Consider the following 16,077-nt stretch of genomic DNA (forward strand, 5'->3'; position numbering starts at 1 on the left):
TCCTCTAGGCTAGCTTAGCTAAACAGAATCCACGTCACACGTGAGGACGAGAGAGTACACTGAGCTGAAATGAGAATTCTGAGCACAAATGGGCACTTGGCAGCATGCAGTTGAAAGAAAAGGGGATCGTTTAATAACTTTATAAAATCCAGGCAGTTCAATCAAAGAAGTTAAGAAAAACAAACAAAAAAAGCAAAGTAAGGGACTGTCTGTCGTCACTGTAAAAAAGGCACTTGGAGTTAATGGGACCAGAATTGAAGGACTGGCAGCTGATTAAAAACTTCAGTACTATTTCATTAAAAGGCTTGGATGTTAAGAGGTGACACTCAGAAGTTCCTGAAAGGTGATATCGAAATAAACCACCGAGAAGCAGAACAGGTGACAAGGAAGGAATTAAATCCTTACAACCTAATTGTGTGTGTGTGTGTGTGTGTGTGTGTATCTGTAAAAAGCAAATCAGACACGAAATCTAACCAAAGCAAAAACCCAAGCAAAGTAAGACCACGAAGCAGCGATGCATAGTTTTCCTTTGAGATAATGCATACCTCCAGACACTAAGTGCCAAGCTAATTTCTCAATAATAATTTCACAGGAGCATTATCATGATAAAATGGATTCAAGCAATGCAAAAAGAGTTTCTTCTGTTCCCAGAATCTGGAGGAGAACTGAGGTTATCATCAGAACCTAGTGACATCAGGACATCACGTGTGGTTTTTCAGTGTCCTCCAGGGTGGACACATCAAGTCCGGGGAACGACACTGACATTCAGACAGACACTACGTTCAGCCCTCTTCCTGGAGGCGAGGCATCCTGTATCATCATCCTTTCTTCTGAGTAAGAACTTGACTTCCTCTCTAACACTTAGACAGTGAACAGGGTAACTGCAGAAAAAAGTCCACTGCCCACGGCAGACGTAGCTCGACTTCCTCCACACACAGGTAAGCGCTTCCTTAAGAAAGAATTTTTGGCAACTGGATCTGGTCCCGGGTTGGGTGGCTCTGGACCGCTCATTTGATGTTGAATGCCATCAAGGGTCTCTCCTCCCGTTTCTGCCACGGGCTCTTCTTGTCTTCGCCCTGGTCGTCATCATCCTCGTCGTCTTCCTCATCCTGTGGAGCGGATCTCCTCTGGTCGGGACTGGCCGCTGGCTCAGGGGCAACGTCCGAAATTCGCTTCGTCGTCTCCTCCTGCAGGCTGGGCAGCTGGCCGCCGCTCCTCCGGCTGGAGCCGTCCAGCAGGCACCGCAGAGCACTGTCCTCTGGTGTCCCGGCCGTGGTGCCGCCTTCGCTGCCGCTCTGGTCCATGTCCTCCAGGTACACGAGCTGCGTGTAGGCCGAGCTGTCCGCGGCCCTCGACTCCTTCTGCGGATGTTCCTGGACGGGTGGGTGGCTCTGCGGCAGAGTCGAGGGCTCTCCTCTTCCCTTCCGGGCGGATTTTGGTTCATTCATATCCACGCCAGAATCCAAACTGGCATCATTGCTTCCGTTCCTCCCTGCTCTTTGGAGATCAATGTAGGAATGTCTGACGTGCGCGTTGGACCGGCCGTCCAGGGAGACGAACCAGGCCCGGGGGTGGGGAAGGGGCTTCCCACCCCCGAGTTCCAGCAGCGCCTTTTCTGTCAGGAGCTGGACCTCGCTGTTCATCTGAGCCAAGGCCGCGTCGTTCAGAGATGCTGGGATGGAGAGCGACTCCGACATGGATGCGCTCTGCGGGGTCCACTCCCGGGCGCCCGTGTCCTGCAGGTGCTGCTGCGAGATGGCCTGGCAAGAGAGGGGCTGCGCTTGGATCTGCGCGGAGGGGTGTGGGAAGATCCCTGCATGCGGGCTGGATAGCTCGGCCTGCAGCCTTTCGATCTCCAGCTGCGGGTCGGCTGGGACGACCAGGGGCTGGCCCACGTACGAATGGTCCCCTGGGAGTTTCATGTAATGAGCCGGGATGACCAAGGCGGGTAATACTTTCCTGTAAACGCTGTCGTTGACCTGGTCCACGGAACTACAGCAGATCAGCTGGCCGGGTCGCGGGAAAGAGGTAGGTCTTTCCAGGTGGTCCACGGATCGCGACATCATACATTCAGTAGGTCTGCGCTCCAGCAGCTGGTCTTTCTCCGGAGATGAAGGCGCGGGGTACATGTGTTCCTGAATGGTGAGCTTACTTCCTGTGGAAATGTGGGTCACGGAGGCCTGACTCTCTCTGTCCTGTTTTTCGAATAAAGGCTGCGAGAGCATGGCGTTGTAACTCCTTCTGTAATCACTGTTGCCAGGGGACTCGTAGCCTTCCCTTTCCATAGGTTTCCTAGCCTTTAAGGGGAAGATCTCCACCGACTTATGGTAGTCTTTTCCCAACGTCCCACTCGGTGTCAGGTTGTCAAAGGAGATTTGGCTTTTGTCCTCTTCCTTATGAGACAGGAGTTCCTCCCGGGAGCTGAACTCCTGGGAGGTGCTGTAGGAGAGCTTCAGCATGGGTGTGTGCATGTCCACCTCTCCGTTGGAAGACATCATCTCTAAATGGACTCCACTCATCAGCTCCTTTGAGCCTGGGGCATCCGGGGGGCGGCCCTGGCTGGTGACAGAGAGTGGACCGGGGAATTCTGATTCCCGACGAGAAAACAACAGGTTGATGTGTGACATGGAAGTAGACTGATCCCTTTTGGAACTCTCCAGGGTGGCGGGAAGTTGCAGTTTTCTATGGTGCTGGCGGGGTTTCAAGCACTTCCGCCTGTGATCAAAGATACAAACCCCAAGATTAATATCTCAGAACAGTGAGGGTTCTAGCCTAAACCTAATTCTCAGTTCCCACAGGAAGAAACAAGACAACACTAATCAGCAGCCAGAAGCCTTCTCACCCTATACCCTCAGCCTTGTTTTGATGCTGAGGGCTGAAATCTGCAGACTGTACCCCAAGTGCATCCACATTATTCATTCAAAAGCAGAGTCAACAATAAATATTCTCGCAAGTCAATCAGATGAGGCATCACAGTAAGAAAAGTTTGGCTCTGTCCTTGAGAATATCATCTCTTGATTACCACTTAGGACTATTCTGAAGGAACTGTGACAACTGTTGAGCTTATTTTTTTATGACTCCTCTAAAAAAGACATTACTCACAGTGTAATATCCCACTTTGTTTGCAACTTATATGACAGATATTCAGTTCTTGCCCAACAAAATTTTTTTAAATATTTATTTATTGGCTGCACTATGTGGCAATATGGGATCTTAGATCCTTGAACAGGGATCGAACCTGTGCTACCTGTATTGGATACTCAGAGTCTGACCCACTGGACCGCCAGGGAAGACCCTTGGATACATTGTTATGAGAAATAAAGTACCTCAACTCAGAAAAGGACCTCGATATCAATATTTGTGCAAGAAATTGCAAGTTAAAAAAAAGCCCCAATGATAAAACTTTACCTGCAATAATATAAAAGGAGACACAGCAAAACCAAAAGAATGAAAGCCATTCCTCCCAAGATGGCCAAAAGAAAGACTGTGTGATACGTGGTGATGTCCTGTGTGACAACCGGACCTGGAAGGTCAGAAAAGGGCATTTTAGATTTGTGAACACCTTCCACTAAAAAGAGAGCATAATGTTTTTCTTATTCTTCTTTGTTTTTGGCCATGTGTCATGTGGGATCTTAGTTCCCCAACCTAGGGATTGACCATGGGCCCTCGGCAATGAGAGTGTGAAGTCTTAACCACTGGCCCACCAGGGAAGTCCCTTTTTTCTTATTCTTATTGGCTGAAGTGTGGAACGGGGGCCAGATGCAAACATCCTTTAGATGTTGTGCCTGCAGCATCACCCAAATTCCCCTCAATGGAAAGGGATTTCCCAAACCATCACCAGAGCACTGTGAATACTCAAATTCTGTATGTAGCATCCACGGTCCCTCCTTAGTCAAGAAGAGAGCTGCATTTAGTACCATGTTCATCATTCTAAATACATGACCTTTGAATATAAGAAAACTAGATATATGATCATCATATCATGAGTGGGACTCATCCACTCAGAGACATGGCATGAAGACCTGGGGATTTTATGACACTGCAGAAGGAAAAAACAAATCAAAACATGATATTTTACCTGGGCAATGATTACTATGTACTGAGCCCTTGGCCTTAACAAATAAGTTGAAGTGTATGAAATAAATTTACTATGACTTAAAAAAATCTACAGCCTATTACAGGGACATCATGTGTTTCTAAAATGCCTCCTATTAAAAAAAATAACATCTTTCTAGTATCTTTTCAAAATGGCTAACCTGATGTGGCCACAGACCTCTCCAGAACTTACAGACAAGGTGATCAGAATTAAACCTATTTTCTCTTTAATTTACCTTGGGAAGAATCCCAAGAGGTACTTTAACTTACTCCTTATGTTCAATAGCAGTAAGAATCTGTCTTAACATTGCTAACAAGGGATTGACAGCAATAATGAAAATCTCCCCCAAATTACAATGTTTGGGCACTTACTGGTGTCTAAGTATGCTGACAGTGCTCCAAAAGATGGGAAGGAAGGAATAGTTATTACATATAACATCACAGGAGCATTGTTATGATTATTAAACACCATAAAGACCCACTTATTCATTGATTTTTGATATTTTAAGGGATACATTTCTTTCTAATCTTTAGGAGATAAGTCTCTTAAGCTAGATAAACCCAAGGAGACTTGTTGATTTTTGAAAATAGTGACATTACTTACGTTCAAAAGACAACATCATCCTTTCCCAATTATTAATCATTTCAATGGGGTGAAAGTGAATATTTAAAAAAGTTGGAAAAATTACTGACCACAATGGCCTTAACTGTTTACAGCCTTAATTGTTCAGAGAAACAATTTTTTTTTTTTTTAACACAGAGCAACCCCACAAACACAGGTAATACCTTGGCAGGGGTCACCAAGAAATCTGAGATACACAAAAAAATAATTTCCAAATAATGGAAGTTCAGTCCTTTAAAGTACCCAAAATGTTATTATTTTATTGAGTTGGCCAAAAAGTTCCTTTAGGGTTTTCCCTAAGATGGTATGGGAAAACCTGAATGAACTTTTTGGCCAACCAAATATCTTCTGCTAAATGGAAATCTTTATAAAGATTTCCCTCATTTCCTTCTTAAACAGAGAATGAAAGAGAAAACTCTAATTATTTTCTTGTTGGTTTCGGGTTCGTGAAAGCACAGCATTGCTGTGATTTGTTTTAATAAAAGTGATGATAAATACATATACTGTGAGATTACCAGTATATGTATTTCTACATTAAATGCCACCAGGGTTTATACTATATATGTTTTTATGGCTTTTTGTCTCTTCCTTCGTTGCTCCTCAGCAAGCTTGGGTCAACCTACATCTAGTATCTAGTTCTCTCTCTTCTTTACAGAAGTAGCTATTAATCTGTCGCATAACACATCATCAGGGTTCTTGGAAATAGATCTAAAATAAAATTTAACTCTGATGCACAGGCTTTGGTTTTTAAGGACTTTCTTTCTTTACTCATAATCATATTCTAGACACTTCAAATTTGGAGACTGGGACATTTATGTACTCACTTCATGCCCACATGGCTACAAGAACAATACAGTAAAGGGAAACGCATTCTCTTAAAACCTAGATGTGAAGTGTACGTTTTCTCAGGGTGGGACTATAAAGTAAAGGCAACAGATTTTTCAACACCCATCTCGGGTTGGCCTCTCTCAAATCAGTTACTTTGGGAGTCCTAAGTGTTCATTCCAGTGATAATTCCATTGATAAAATATTTTGTACTTCCATTTTGGAACTGCCTTCCTGGTTAATTGACAAGGGTCAGCTTTTAATCATAGCACATCTTTTTAAATAAAGATTTAAAATTTATTTTTATTTTATTTTTTGAGGCCGACCATTTTTAATGTTGATATTGAATTTTTTACAATATTACAATCTATGTTTTGGCTTTTTGGCCCTGAGGAATGGGGGCTCTTAGCTCCCTGACCAGGGGTCAAATGTGCACTCCTGCATTGGAAGGTGAAGTCTTCACCACTGCACCACCAGGGAAATCCCCAGCATTTTGACCTAGCGCAACTACTTACTTTATTCACCAATCTTGGCGATCGGTGCATTTTAGATATGTCTAAGAAAAATCAACAAAGGAACCCTTGGAAACTCTGAGCATGAAGACTGGCCACCCATGAAGAGTTTCACTAAGGACAGCAGTCCAAAGGAGACAGAGTCTAAAGGCAAGGCATTGTGAGTAATGGAAGCCAGCACTGGAAAGACTTCTCCTAAGGTAACTATTTTGAAAAAAAAAAAACAATTCTAGAATACTCATAGGGATAAATCAGGGTGGTTAGGTTTAAAAATAAATTTACACTTTCGGTGAAAATATTGGTGAAATTAAATTTTAGGGGAAAATATGAATTAATTCATCTATCCTGAGTGGAGGAATATTCTTTTAGACATAAAACAACAGGTTTGCTTTTAAACCTTTCAGAAATGCCCAGTTGAGATTTTTGCCCCAGGAAGCCTTCCACAGTGACTTGCTGCTGCTCCCTCTAATGAGCGCCTTTTCCTACGTCCTCTCTTCTACCAGGCCACAGCTGTTTCAGGAATTAGGGAGGAGGTCTGAACCACTTCTGTGGGCTTTAGATTAAGAATTCCCTATGGCAGCTGTGTGAGCAGAACAGATTCGAGACAGGACTATTTTCTTTGCATTATTCTTACCCTGGATGGGGCAGTGCCAACCAGAACTCCCCCACCCCCACCAAATACCTTCTTCTCATCATTTGATTTTTCACACGTTCAACCATGTTTTAAAAAGATGCGATCTCTCTGCTGAAGTCACTTTCAAAAGCACAGGTAGCCTGAACCGTCAAAAAAAACTGGTTGCCTTCAGGTGTTGGGGACTCTGTTACCTGGGTTGGGAGGAGACATGGCAGCCACCCAGTACCCCAGCTGAGGGGCGATGTATGTCCACGTCAGCTGACTGCCTTCCTGGTGCACGAGGCCAAGACCGCTCTTCAGCCACGTTCCTGTGGGATGTGGAAAAAGACTTCAGCCAGATGTACGTGGAACTCCTAGTTAAGGCTTAAGCACATGGTACAAATCGCCTTAAGTTTCCCATTTAGAACCCATCAGAGAGCCAAACGGTCCAACTCTTGTGGAGCAACTGCGTCTAGCTTTCAGGAAAGCGTTTTTCCTGGCCTTCCTGATTACATTACTCTCAGCCACTGTATCACACGTCCCTGCTTCCAAACACAGATAATTTTAGCAGAAGCCTTTGGAGTTTACTCGTCTGTCACCATGGCCCATCTCCTCCAGAAGCCTTTGGAATTTAGAAGCAGAATAAAGGCAGCATAGAAAGGGTAGGTGGGAGGGGAAACTCCAGTCCTGTTTATATTCCTTATCCTCAAGCAAGTAAACGGATTTTCTATTTGGAATTGCAGACTGGTGCGATCAGAGTTGCTTCAGGAAGTTTAAAAATATATATAGAGAGAGACTCTTTGGTCCCATCTTTGCCAATTCTAACCCAGAAGCCTGGCTTAGGTGAGTAGTTTATGAAGCTTCCAGTTGGCTCTGATGTTGAGAGACACCGAGTGAGTCCAGGTCCGTGCTGCCTTTCAGTTAATACTTTAAAGAGTATTTCACACTAGTGAGCACCTACTGTGTGCTGGCTCGTCACATCGACATGCTTTATACATGTTATCAGTAGTTTCACAACGACTCTACAGAAGAGGACTCGTTTTCCCCTTTTAGACACTGGAGACTGGTGAGACATGGAATTCTTCTGAGCTGTCCCAGGGGTAGAGAGCAAAGCAGGGGCAGAGTAGGTCTGTCTGTCCTCAAGGTTGGTGCTATTTCCTCTACTCTGCCCTGCTGCATTCCCGACTGAACTTGCCAGCATTTGCAACATTTTCACTTTGTAAGGTTCCCAGGGAGAGTGCTGGCTAGGGCCCCCACCAGCCCACGCACACCCACTGGACCCACCAGCCCAGACATATGGGTCACTTACACAGAGCTCCTCCTATGATTAATCACCCACCCCCTGAAATGGCCATGTGTGGATTCCTGTCCCCTCCAGGCCTAAATTTATCAGCTATGCACCAAATATTCCAACTTCCAGTCTCCAAATCCCTGCCTTTCCTAGGTATATACACACCACTGGGATTCCCAGATGGTGCTAGTGTCTCCAATGCAGGAGACATAAGAGACTCGAGTTCCATCCCTGGGTTGGGAAGATCCCCTGGAGGAGAGCATGGCAACCCACTCCAGTGTTCTTGCCTGGAGAATCCCATGGACAGAAGAGCCTGGTGGGCTACAGGCCATAGGGTTGTGAAGACTCTGATACAACTGAAGCAACTTAGCATGCACACACAAGGTGGCGAGAGTGGATTTCCTTCCCCTCCGAGGGGAAAAAAAAACAATACTTGGCAGGGCTTCTAGGGCCTATCAGTTGCCATAGCAACATTCAAATGTATTGGGTGGAAAGGTGCCCCAGCATGCCTCCCATCCCTTCCCCTCCCTCCCTCTCCCCATGTTACTCCTCCTTCCTCCCCCCAGCTTTCCTCCTCCTCCTCTTCCCTTTCTCCTCCTCCTTTTCCCCTCCTCCTCCTCTTCCCCTCCTCATCCTCTTCCCCCCTTCTCCTCTTCCCTCCTCACCCTTCTTCCTCCTCTTCCTCAAAGACAGGAGTTGAACAAAGAAGGAAGATGGGGGAGGCCAGGCATCAGTGGGTGCTTTGTATTGTCCGACCTCCCCATGCAACTGGCTGAACCATGGCTCCGGAGGATTTCAAGTTAGACGAGAAAATAAGCTGGAAGCTCTATGAAGTATGAGGATACATTGGCTGAAGAGCATCAAGCCAGAGATGGTCCAGCCACTCTGAGCTTCACACACTCACTCCAGGAGCTGCTGAGGAAATGGAAACCAGGGCACGTGACACATGCAGCTAAAGCGGTTCTGTGTTGAGTCAGAAAGTCTGCCTGAAGGCAGAGAAGGGATTGTTTGCCACTGCTTCCGGTTTTCCCCTGGGGAACCCGCGCTGTTTAGCTCATGACTTACACACCCCACCCCACTCCCACACGCTCTCCCACAGGAGCAGCCCCGCCAGGATCTCCTATCAGCCAGGAAGCGGCCTGCATTCTTTGGTTTGCAGTTTCCCTCAGATTAGATTCTTGAGTCACTGCTCGTCAAGTGGAGCGGATACGAGGTTAGGCTAAAGGGACCCAGAGGAAAAGAGATGGGGGCTCAGAGTCCTAATTCCTGTTGATCACTCAGGGGAAAGCCACCTACCTGTATGGCTATGTTGCCCTGGCTTTCTACAGCGCAACACAGCCGCATCAACTGGAAATGGACTTTATTTTTCACATTTATTTGGCTGAGCCAGGTCTTAGTTGTGGCATAAGGGATCCAGTTCCCTGACCAGGGATCGAACCTCGGGACCCTGCATTAGGAGAGTGGAGTCTTAACCACTGGACCACCAAGAAGTCTTGGGAATGGACCCTTTTTTTTTTTTTTCCCAGAAATGGACTTTTAAAATGTCTCCCAGTTACACTAGGAACAAGGCTAGTGAGTGGACACACCCACACACCCACACACCCACACACACACACATACCATACAGGCACTGGAGCCTATGATGCTGGTGGGAGCCAGAAAAGCTAGGAAGGCAGAACACCAGCTGCTTTGGGAGCACAGTGAGGAAGGGATGCCCCCTGGGGATGAGGTGGGCTCTGGCGAACAGGCAGGACTTCACGTGGGGGTGGAGGGTGGGGGCAAGCAGAGAGAAAGAGGAGGGAACAGAAGCACAGAGGGGTGCAGAGTGTACCGGGCAAGCTTGATGCGTGATGCCAGGGACAAGAGGGAGGGAGCCCGGGGAGGGCTGGCGCAGGGGTCCCGGTGCCGTTAGCGATGAAAAGCCACCAGGACCCATCCTTGGAGGCACAAAGGTGAGGTCAGAGCTGTTCCGACCGCCTGCCCCTCCCTCACTTCTCCACCCGCTTAGTTCTTCCCAGGTTGGTCCTCCCAACAGACACTTTTACCCGAGTCCAGGATTTTGCCCTCCACTGTTTCAACCTCATATGGTTTCCCTCTCTTCCAAAAGCTTACCCATCCTTCAAGATTCAAGTCACATCCTGTTTATCCTAAGTCCCTCTTGCATGTAGGGGCCTTCCAGGTCCCATCAACCTATTTCTTCTGTCTTCTCAGCACCCAGAAATATTCCCAGCGTGGGAACACGGTGGTATTTGAGTGTGAAAGCCAGACGTGCAACCTCCTCCCCTGCCAAATAATATCAGATGACCTTCTGTGAAAAGCTGGGTGTGGTTGGCAGGAGAGATCTCCTTACAGGAGTGCAGTTAAGCTTGGGATTCTTCTCTTTCTGACCAGAGGGAACAAAGCCAGCTGGGAAAGAAGCATTTATTTCGGACTAAGTTTTCCGTAAAATGTACACGTGTTCAGTGAATAGAGGGTGACTCCATTTTAGGATTCAACAATCATGCTGTTATTGGCAAAAACTATTTCCAAGCTTTCTGTGTTTTGCGGAAGGAAACTGGCTGCAGGGAACACAAGAATTAATGAATTGTGTACCAGAAACATATGCTTCTCATCACTGAAATCCTGAGGGTGTGGGATGAGGGTGTTTTCCCACCTGAGGAACTGCACACATAAGAGATTTTTGTACTCGTGAATGGGAAGCCGGTGCCTGGAATGGAGGCAGGACAGACCAACCTCTGCAGAGTCTCTTTTGTTGAGTGGGTTATGTGACTGCTGGACCTGCAGCCAGGGTACAAAGAGTGAGGACTTTCCGTTCCTGTGGGCACCTCAGCGCTGCTCAGACAGATCAGGGGACGATCCATGCATGCCACCTTCATGCATGTGGCCATTGCCCAGGGAGGGTGGCTGACTGTGCAGTGGGTGTCAGGAGCAGGCGAGCTGGTGGCTACTTGTGTCTCTGTGCTGACGGAGCGCTGTGCTGTGCCAACTACGGAGGCTGCATGTGTGTGAAGGTGGGAGAGCCGTTCTCTGGCATCACCGGAGGAATGAAATCCCACGGTACTAAAATTTCTAGATCATCAGCTTCCAAATTGTTTTTAAAGCATTTGAACTCTTTCTCTTTAATTGAATCTTTGTATTAAGACAATTAAGAAATTAGTATATAAAACAGATAAACAGATAAAAGACAAGCTTCTCTGCAAACAGATGGCGAGAACTCCCCCACTCTACAACCCCCGGGACATCTCCCAAACATGGTTTGGGAGTTATTCTTTCATAGAACTTGGGTCAGATTTGCCAAAGTTTGAAAAGGCAGTTTTCTATAATTCTAAAAAGTGTCATTTACTCCTGCCTCATAAAGTAGAATATAATTTTGATTTTTTCATGGTAATTCAGGGTTATTGTTATGATCAACTGATGCTGGTCCTTAAATATTGATGCCCTTAGGTCCCTACGGAGGAACAAAGTTGTTTGCTCTAATACTAAACAGTTTCAACCCTGGCTGTGTTTTTCTTCCTTCTCCCACTTCCTCCCTCCCCTTCCTTCCCCTGCCCTTCCTATGGGCTTTTACCAGCTCTTCTCTCTCACCGCCACCAACTCCCATATCCCCACCAGGGAACCAGATAACCTGCTACATGAAGACTGCATCTAGAATAAAGTCCACAGGTAGCCACGTGACGGATGAACCCAGACGTGGAACTGAGATACTGTGAATCCAAGTTTACTACTTGGTTTCTTCAACACACACTCGCAGATCAGTTTTCGTCTGAATTCTCTAGAGTGAAACCTCATACAAGGGAAAGATTCAGAGATCCTTTCAAGGAGAAAGACTTTAGTTACCTATACAGCTGGCAAGGTTTGTGGGTATAAGCACCATGAGGTCTTTACTTGGAAGCTGCACTGAACCACAATGCTGATTACACACAGTAATTGACAGGCTCAGAAAGATACCCCTTGCATTTAGCTTATAAGGTCTGATGGGATCTCTTAGCAATCACCAGGGGTGCCACTTTCTTGCTTGGTTACCAAGCAGGAATGAAACCAGCCTTTATTTGCAAAATATAAAGAAGAGTTCAAATTTTAAACAAATAGCGATTCAAAGGGAAAAGAACTCTAAAATGTGAAAAAAGAGCTCCAAACATAATGTCTCATTAGAATATGACTGACAGGGTTCTGATTTTCCTTGCTTTTCCTGACTGGCCCACTTATTCTGCCTGGACGCCTCTATTTTATCTGCTGCAGAAGCTCATCTCAGCATTTGGTAACAAGCAGAAAAGACTGTTAGGAGGAGCACTATTGGTTTTGAAAAGGAAACTGTAAGTGAACAACCTGCCCTTGTAATAGATGACACATTGCAGCTGGCAGCCTGCACCTCAGCCAATATACAGAGAAAGACTCTTACAATGGGACTTGTGACCATGTCACACCTTGGGACACTGGGCAGATGAAAGTCCAGCACGATCAAGGACCAACTGACAGCATGGACAATTTGCCTTTCCTAAGATAACACCTAGTGTGAATTCCAGCTCTGCCGCTTGAGGAGGGTCCGGCTAGGGACAGGTAGTCTCTGGTGGCTGCTTCACAATTCCTTTGTCACATAAACAATAAACGCTTCATCACTTAAGCACTTGTAGTTGAGGATTCTACCAACATGCACAGCTAATGTATTCTTTTTTTTTTTTTTTAAGTCTGTATTGAATTTGTTATAATATTGTTTTATGTTTTGGTTTTTTGGCCGTGAAGCATGTGAGATCTTAACTTCAAGACCAGGGATTGGACACACACCCCCTGCACTGGAAGGTACACTCTTAACTACTGGACTGCCGGGGAATTCCCCTAACATATTCTAATTGATGCTTTTTTTTTTTTTTTTTGTGAAAGAGGCTGCAGTGATTTTGACTAGGCCTATAAGCTGGGATGCGAAGAAATGTCACAGCCATGCAGAAAATACATCTCAAAAAAGTTTTATCAATTTAAAGGTGAATGTTCACTGTGAAATAGAATGCTTCTATTCCTACAACTTAACTGTTCACCATGAACTATCTGGAAACATTCATGGCAAGAGGTGAGAACACATACATGCATGACACATGCATGAACTTGGATGGTAGGAACCTCTTCTGTCCTGCCCTTCAGCTGTTGGCTTTGGCCGATGACCATCTCCTCACTTAGGCTGTGGTGACTTCCGGTGAATAATGGATATCGTGGGCATTCACATGTTTGAGGGCAGACTTCCTAAGAGAGATATACTGCTCAGGTCCAGAGTGAGTGCTTATTACTATTACTACTGATAATCATAGCCCGCTTCTCGCCCCCACTCCCCCACCCCCCGCTTCCAAGTATGTTGCATCTCTCTAGAAACCAGAACAAACTTACTTCCCAGGATTTCCATCTGCATTATCTTAAGCCATAACCTCTACTGCATTTTCCTACCAGCTGTACAATTAGAAGTGTCAAAGTCTGAGTCTGTTTTATCACATCCTTTAACAAAACCTTAGTGGGATGAGATCATCCAGAAAAACCAGAAAAGTCCACCAGCCCTTAAGTCACATTCATCGGTACGGCAGAAATAGCGACACTGCCTATTTTTATGACACTGTGGAGCAGCCTTCTTTTTTTCCAAATTAAAGTCTATGCCTTTGAATAGTATGTTCCCTTTCTTAGAATTATTTTTCCATGAACTCTGTGAGGAGGATACATTCCTTGTCAATTACACTGCAAAGTATTTGTTTACCTGGTGGTAAATTATCTAACCATGCTAGTTGAGAGCAATGGAACTGAAGAGTGAAAGTCATATACAGATGGTTGGATTCCTGTAGCTTCAGGCAAGTACATTTTGGACCGGTTTAAAGAAGAATAAAATTAACGGTAACTCACTATAACCAACGACCTTCTGTTCAAAGCATAAAATCACAGGTATAATGAATAATTAGAAATTAAAACAAGAAGGGCATCTGTATTCAGCTATAACATGTTCCCTGGGTATTTTTAGGGCATATTTTGAGGAATAGATTCTTAAAAATAAATTTGATCCAAGCAACTGATTTTTTTTTTTCTCCTTTAAACTTTAGCTGAGTGATCACAAGGCTTACTGAAACAAATTTTAGGAGACGGCAGTAATGGGAAACTGTAAAGCTTCTGGCAGGGAGGGCTAGACAAAGTGTATGCCTTAAATAGGTAGCCAGAAGTATTAGCATGCATAATAGCATTAATAAAATTTAATGAGAGAATTTTCAATTTACAATAGGTATATATAAATTCCCAGAAAGTAGTATCAGAGTGGAGGCTAATTAAGCCCATATGGGGAGAAATTTTGTTCATTACCCACTAAATCTAACATTCATCTTGCAATTACATGTCAGATGGGGCTAGGTGAGGTACACAGTCCAGGATTTAGGAGGCATGGCCACTTATCTTCAGCATTAGAAGACTCATTCAAAACGAAGGGTGGCAGAAGAGAGTGAGGCGACAAGCATCTGGACAGATGTGGTAAGATGCTCCCAACCAGCGCTTTGTTCAAGAGGTTGGTATAGTGGAGATTTTGTTCAAATGCAGAGTCTGATTCAGTGGGTCTTGGAGCAAATCGTGAGATTTTGGAGTTTGAATATACCCCCTGTCCAAGGATCACTCTCTGAGTAGCAAAGCTCCACATTATTTGTACTTTTGTGGGTGTGGTGAATCTTTCAGAAAACCCTAGAACCATTTCCTACAATGTTGCCGGGGTGCATCAGCTGGGTGGCCAGTACGTGAAGCAACTTCAGAAATATTTCTAATATATTTCATGAATAATCTAGTCACTTGTCAGACGGCCGATTGGAAGTTGACACACATCTGAGTTCACTCCATAGGCTGCAGTGCATGAAGGCTTAGTGCCTCTGAGTGAACTGGTTGCTGTAGGTGTGGCCAAATTGGTTCCAATCTGGTGACCTCTGTGTTGACCATTTTTTTCTGCCCAGAATGTTCTTGCCCCCCAAGACAGTCCCATGTTAGGTTCCTATGTGTCCTGGCATCTCAGCTCAAATAGCACTCCTCCAAAGCCTCTGTCCAGCCAATCATTCTCCCTGACATCACCCTGCTTAAATTAAATTGTCCTACAGCACTTACTTAATGCCAACAAAGTAAACTGGTTCATTGTCTCCTCCATTCAGAACAAAAACTTCATAATTACAGGTGCCTTCCTTGACTTGTTTTGTCATTCAGTTCAGTTCAGTCACTCAATCGTCTCTGACTCTTTGTGACCCCGTGGACTGCAACATGCCAGGCCTCCCTGTCCATCACTAACTCCTGGAGTTTACTCAAACTCATGTCCATTGAGCTGGTGATGCCATCCAACCATCCCATTCTCTGTTGTCCCCTTCTCCTCCAGTTTTCAATCTTTCCCAGCATCAGGGTCTTTTCCAATGAGCTTTGCATCAGGTGGCCAAAGTATTGGAGTTTCAGTTCAGCATCAGTCCTTCTAATGAATATTCAGGACTGATTTCCTTTAGGATTGACTGGTTGGATCTACTTTCAGTCAAGGGACTCTCAAGAGTCTTCTCCAATACCACAGCTCAAAAGCATCAATTCTTCAGTGCTCAGCTTTCTTTACAGTCCAACTCTCACATCTATACATAACTACTGGAAAAACCATAGCCTTGACTAGACAGACCTTTGCTGGCAAAGTAATGCCTCTGCTTTTTAATATGCTGTCTAGGTTGGTCATAACTTTTCTTCCAAGGAGTAAGCATCTTTTAATTTCATGGCTGCATTTTTTCTCACCAAAAGCCTAGAATTGAGTAAAGTCTGGCACAAAGATGTTCACTATCTATTTGCTGTAATGAGTGAATTGTTCATTTTTTTAAAAAAGAGAAGCCAAGAACAGAATTCCCTAGGAAATCTTTCAATATTTAAATGTTGGCAGCAAACTAAAACAAAACAAACAAATAAATGCCCCCAAATCAACTGTATGGGCCAAACAAAATATCTGGGAATGGATAGTTGCTCTGCATCCCCAGATCCAGTCCATTATTCTGTTAAGCCACATTAAGTCTTGGCATAGAAGGAGGAATGCACCAAAATCTGATATTCTAGAACAGGAAGAGGATTTAAAGCCTGAAGGAAATTGTGTTTTGAATCTCCCCTT

The 16,077-nt window shown here is 45.0% G+C and overlaps 1 protein-coding gene across 3 annotated transcripts in view; it reads right to left on the reverse strand.

Annotated features, from left to right (window-relative positions):
• Positions 1-343: 343 nt before the first annotated feature.
• FAM171A1 (family with sequence similarity 171 member A1) overlaps positions 344-16,077 on the reverse strand; it is a 131,287-nt gene continuing 115,553 nt past the window's right edge. For all 3 annotated transcript variants that reach the window (XM_070800871.1, XM_070800870.1, XM_070800872.1), the window contains 3 exons: positions 6,880-6,996; positions 3,409-3,523; positions 344-2,715 (listed from right to left, as the gene is read on the reverse strand). In XM_070800871.1, the coding sequence (XP_070656972.1) occupies positions 1,008-2,715; positions 3,409-3,523; positions 6,880-6,996 (1,940 nt within the window). In that variant the 3' untranslated portion in view covers positions 344-1,007. The remainder of the gene's footprint in view (positions 2,716-3,408; positions 3,524-6,879; positions 6,997-16,077) is intronic.

Source organism: Bos indicus, chromosome 13, assembly GCF_029378745.1.
Source record: "Bos indicus isolate NIAB-ARS_2022 breed Sahiwal x Tharparkar chromosome 13, NIAB-ARS_B.indTharparkar_mat_pri_1.0, whole genome shotgun sequence".
NCBI classification, from domain to species: Eukaryota; Metazoa; Chordata; class Mammalia; order Artiodactyla; family Bovidae; genus Bos; species Bos indicus.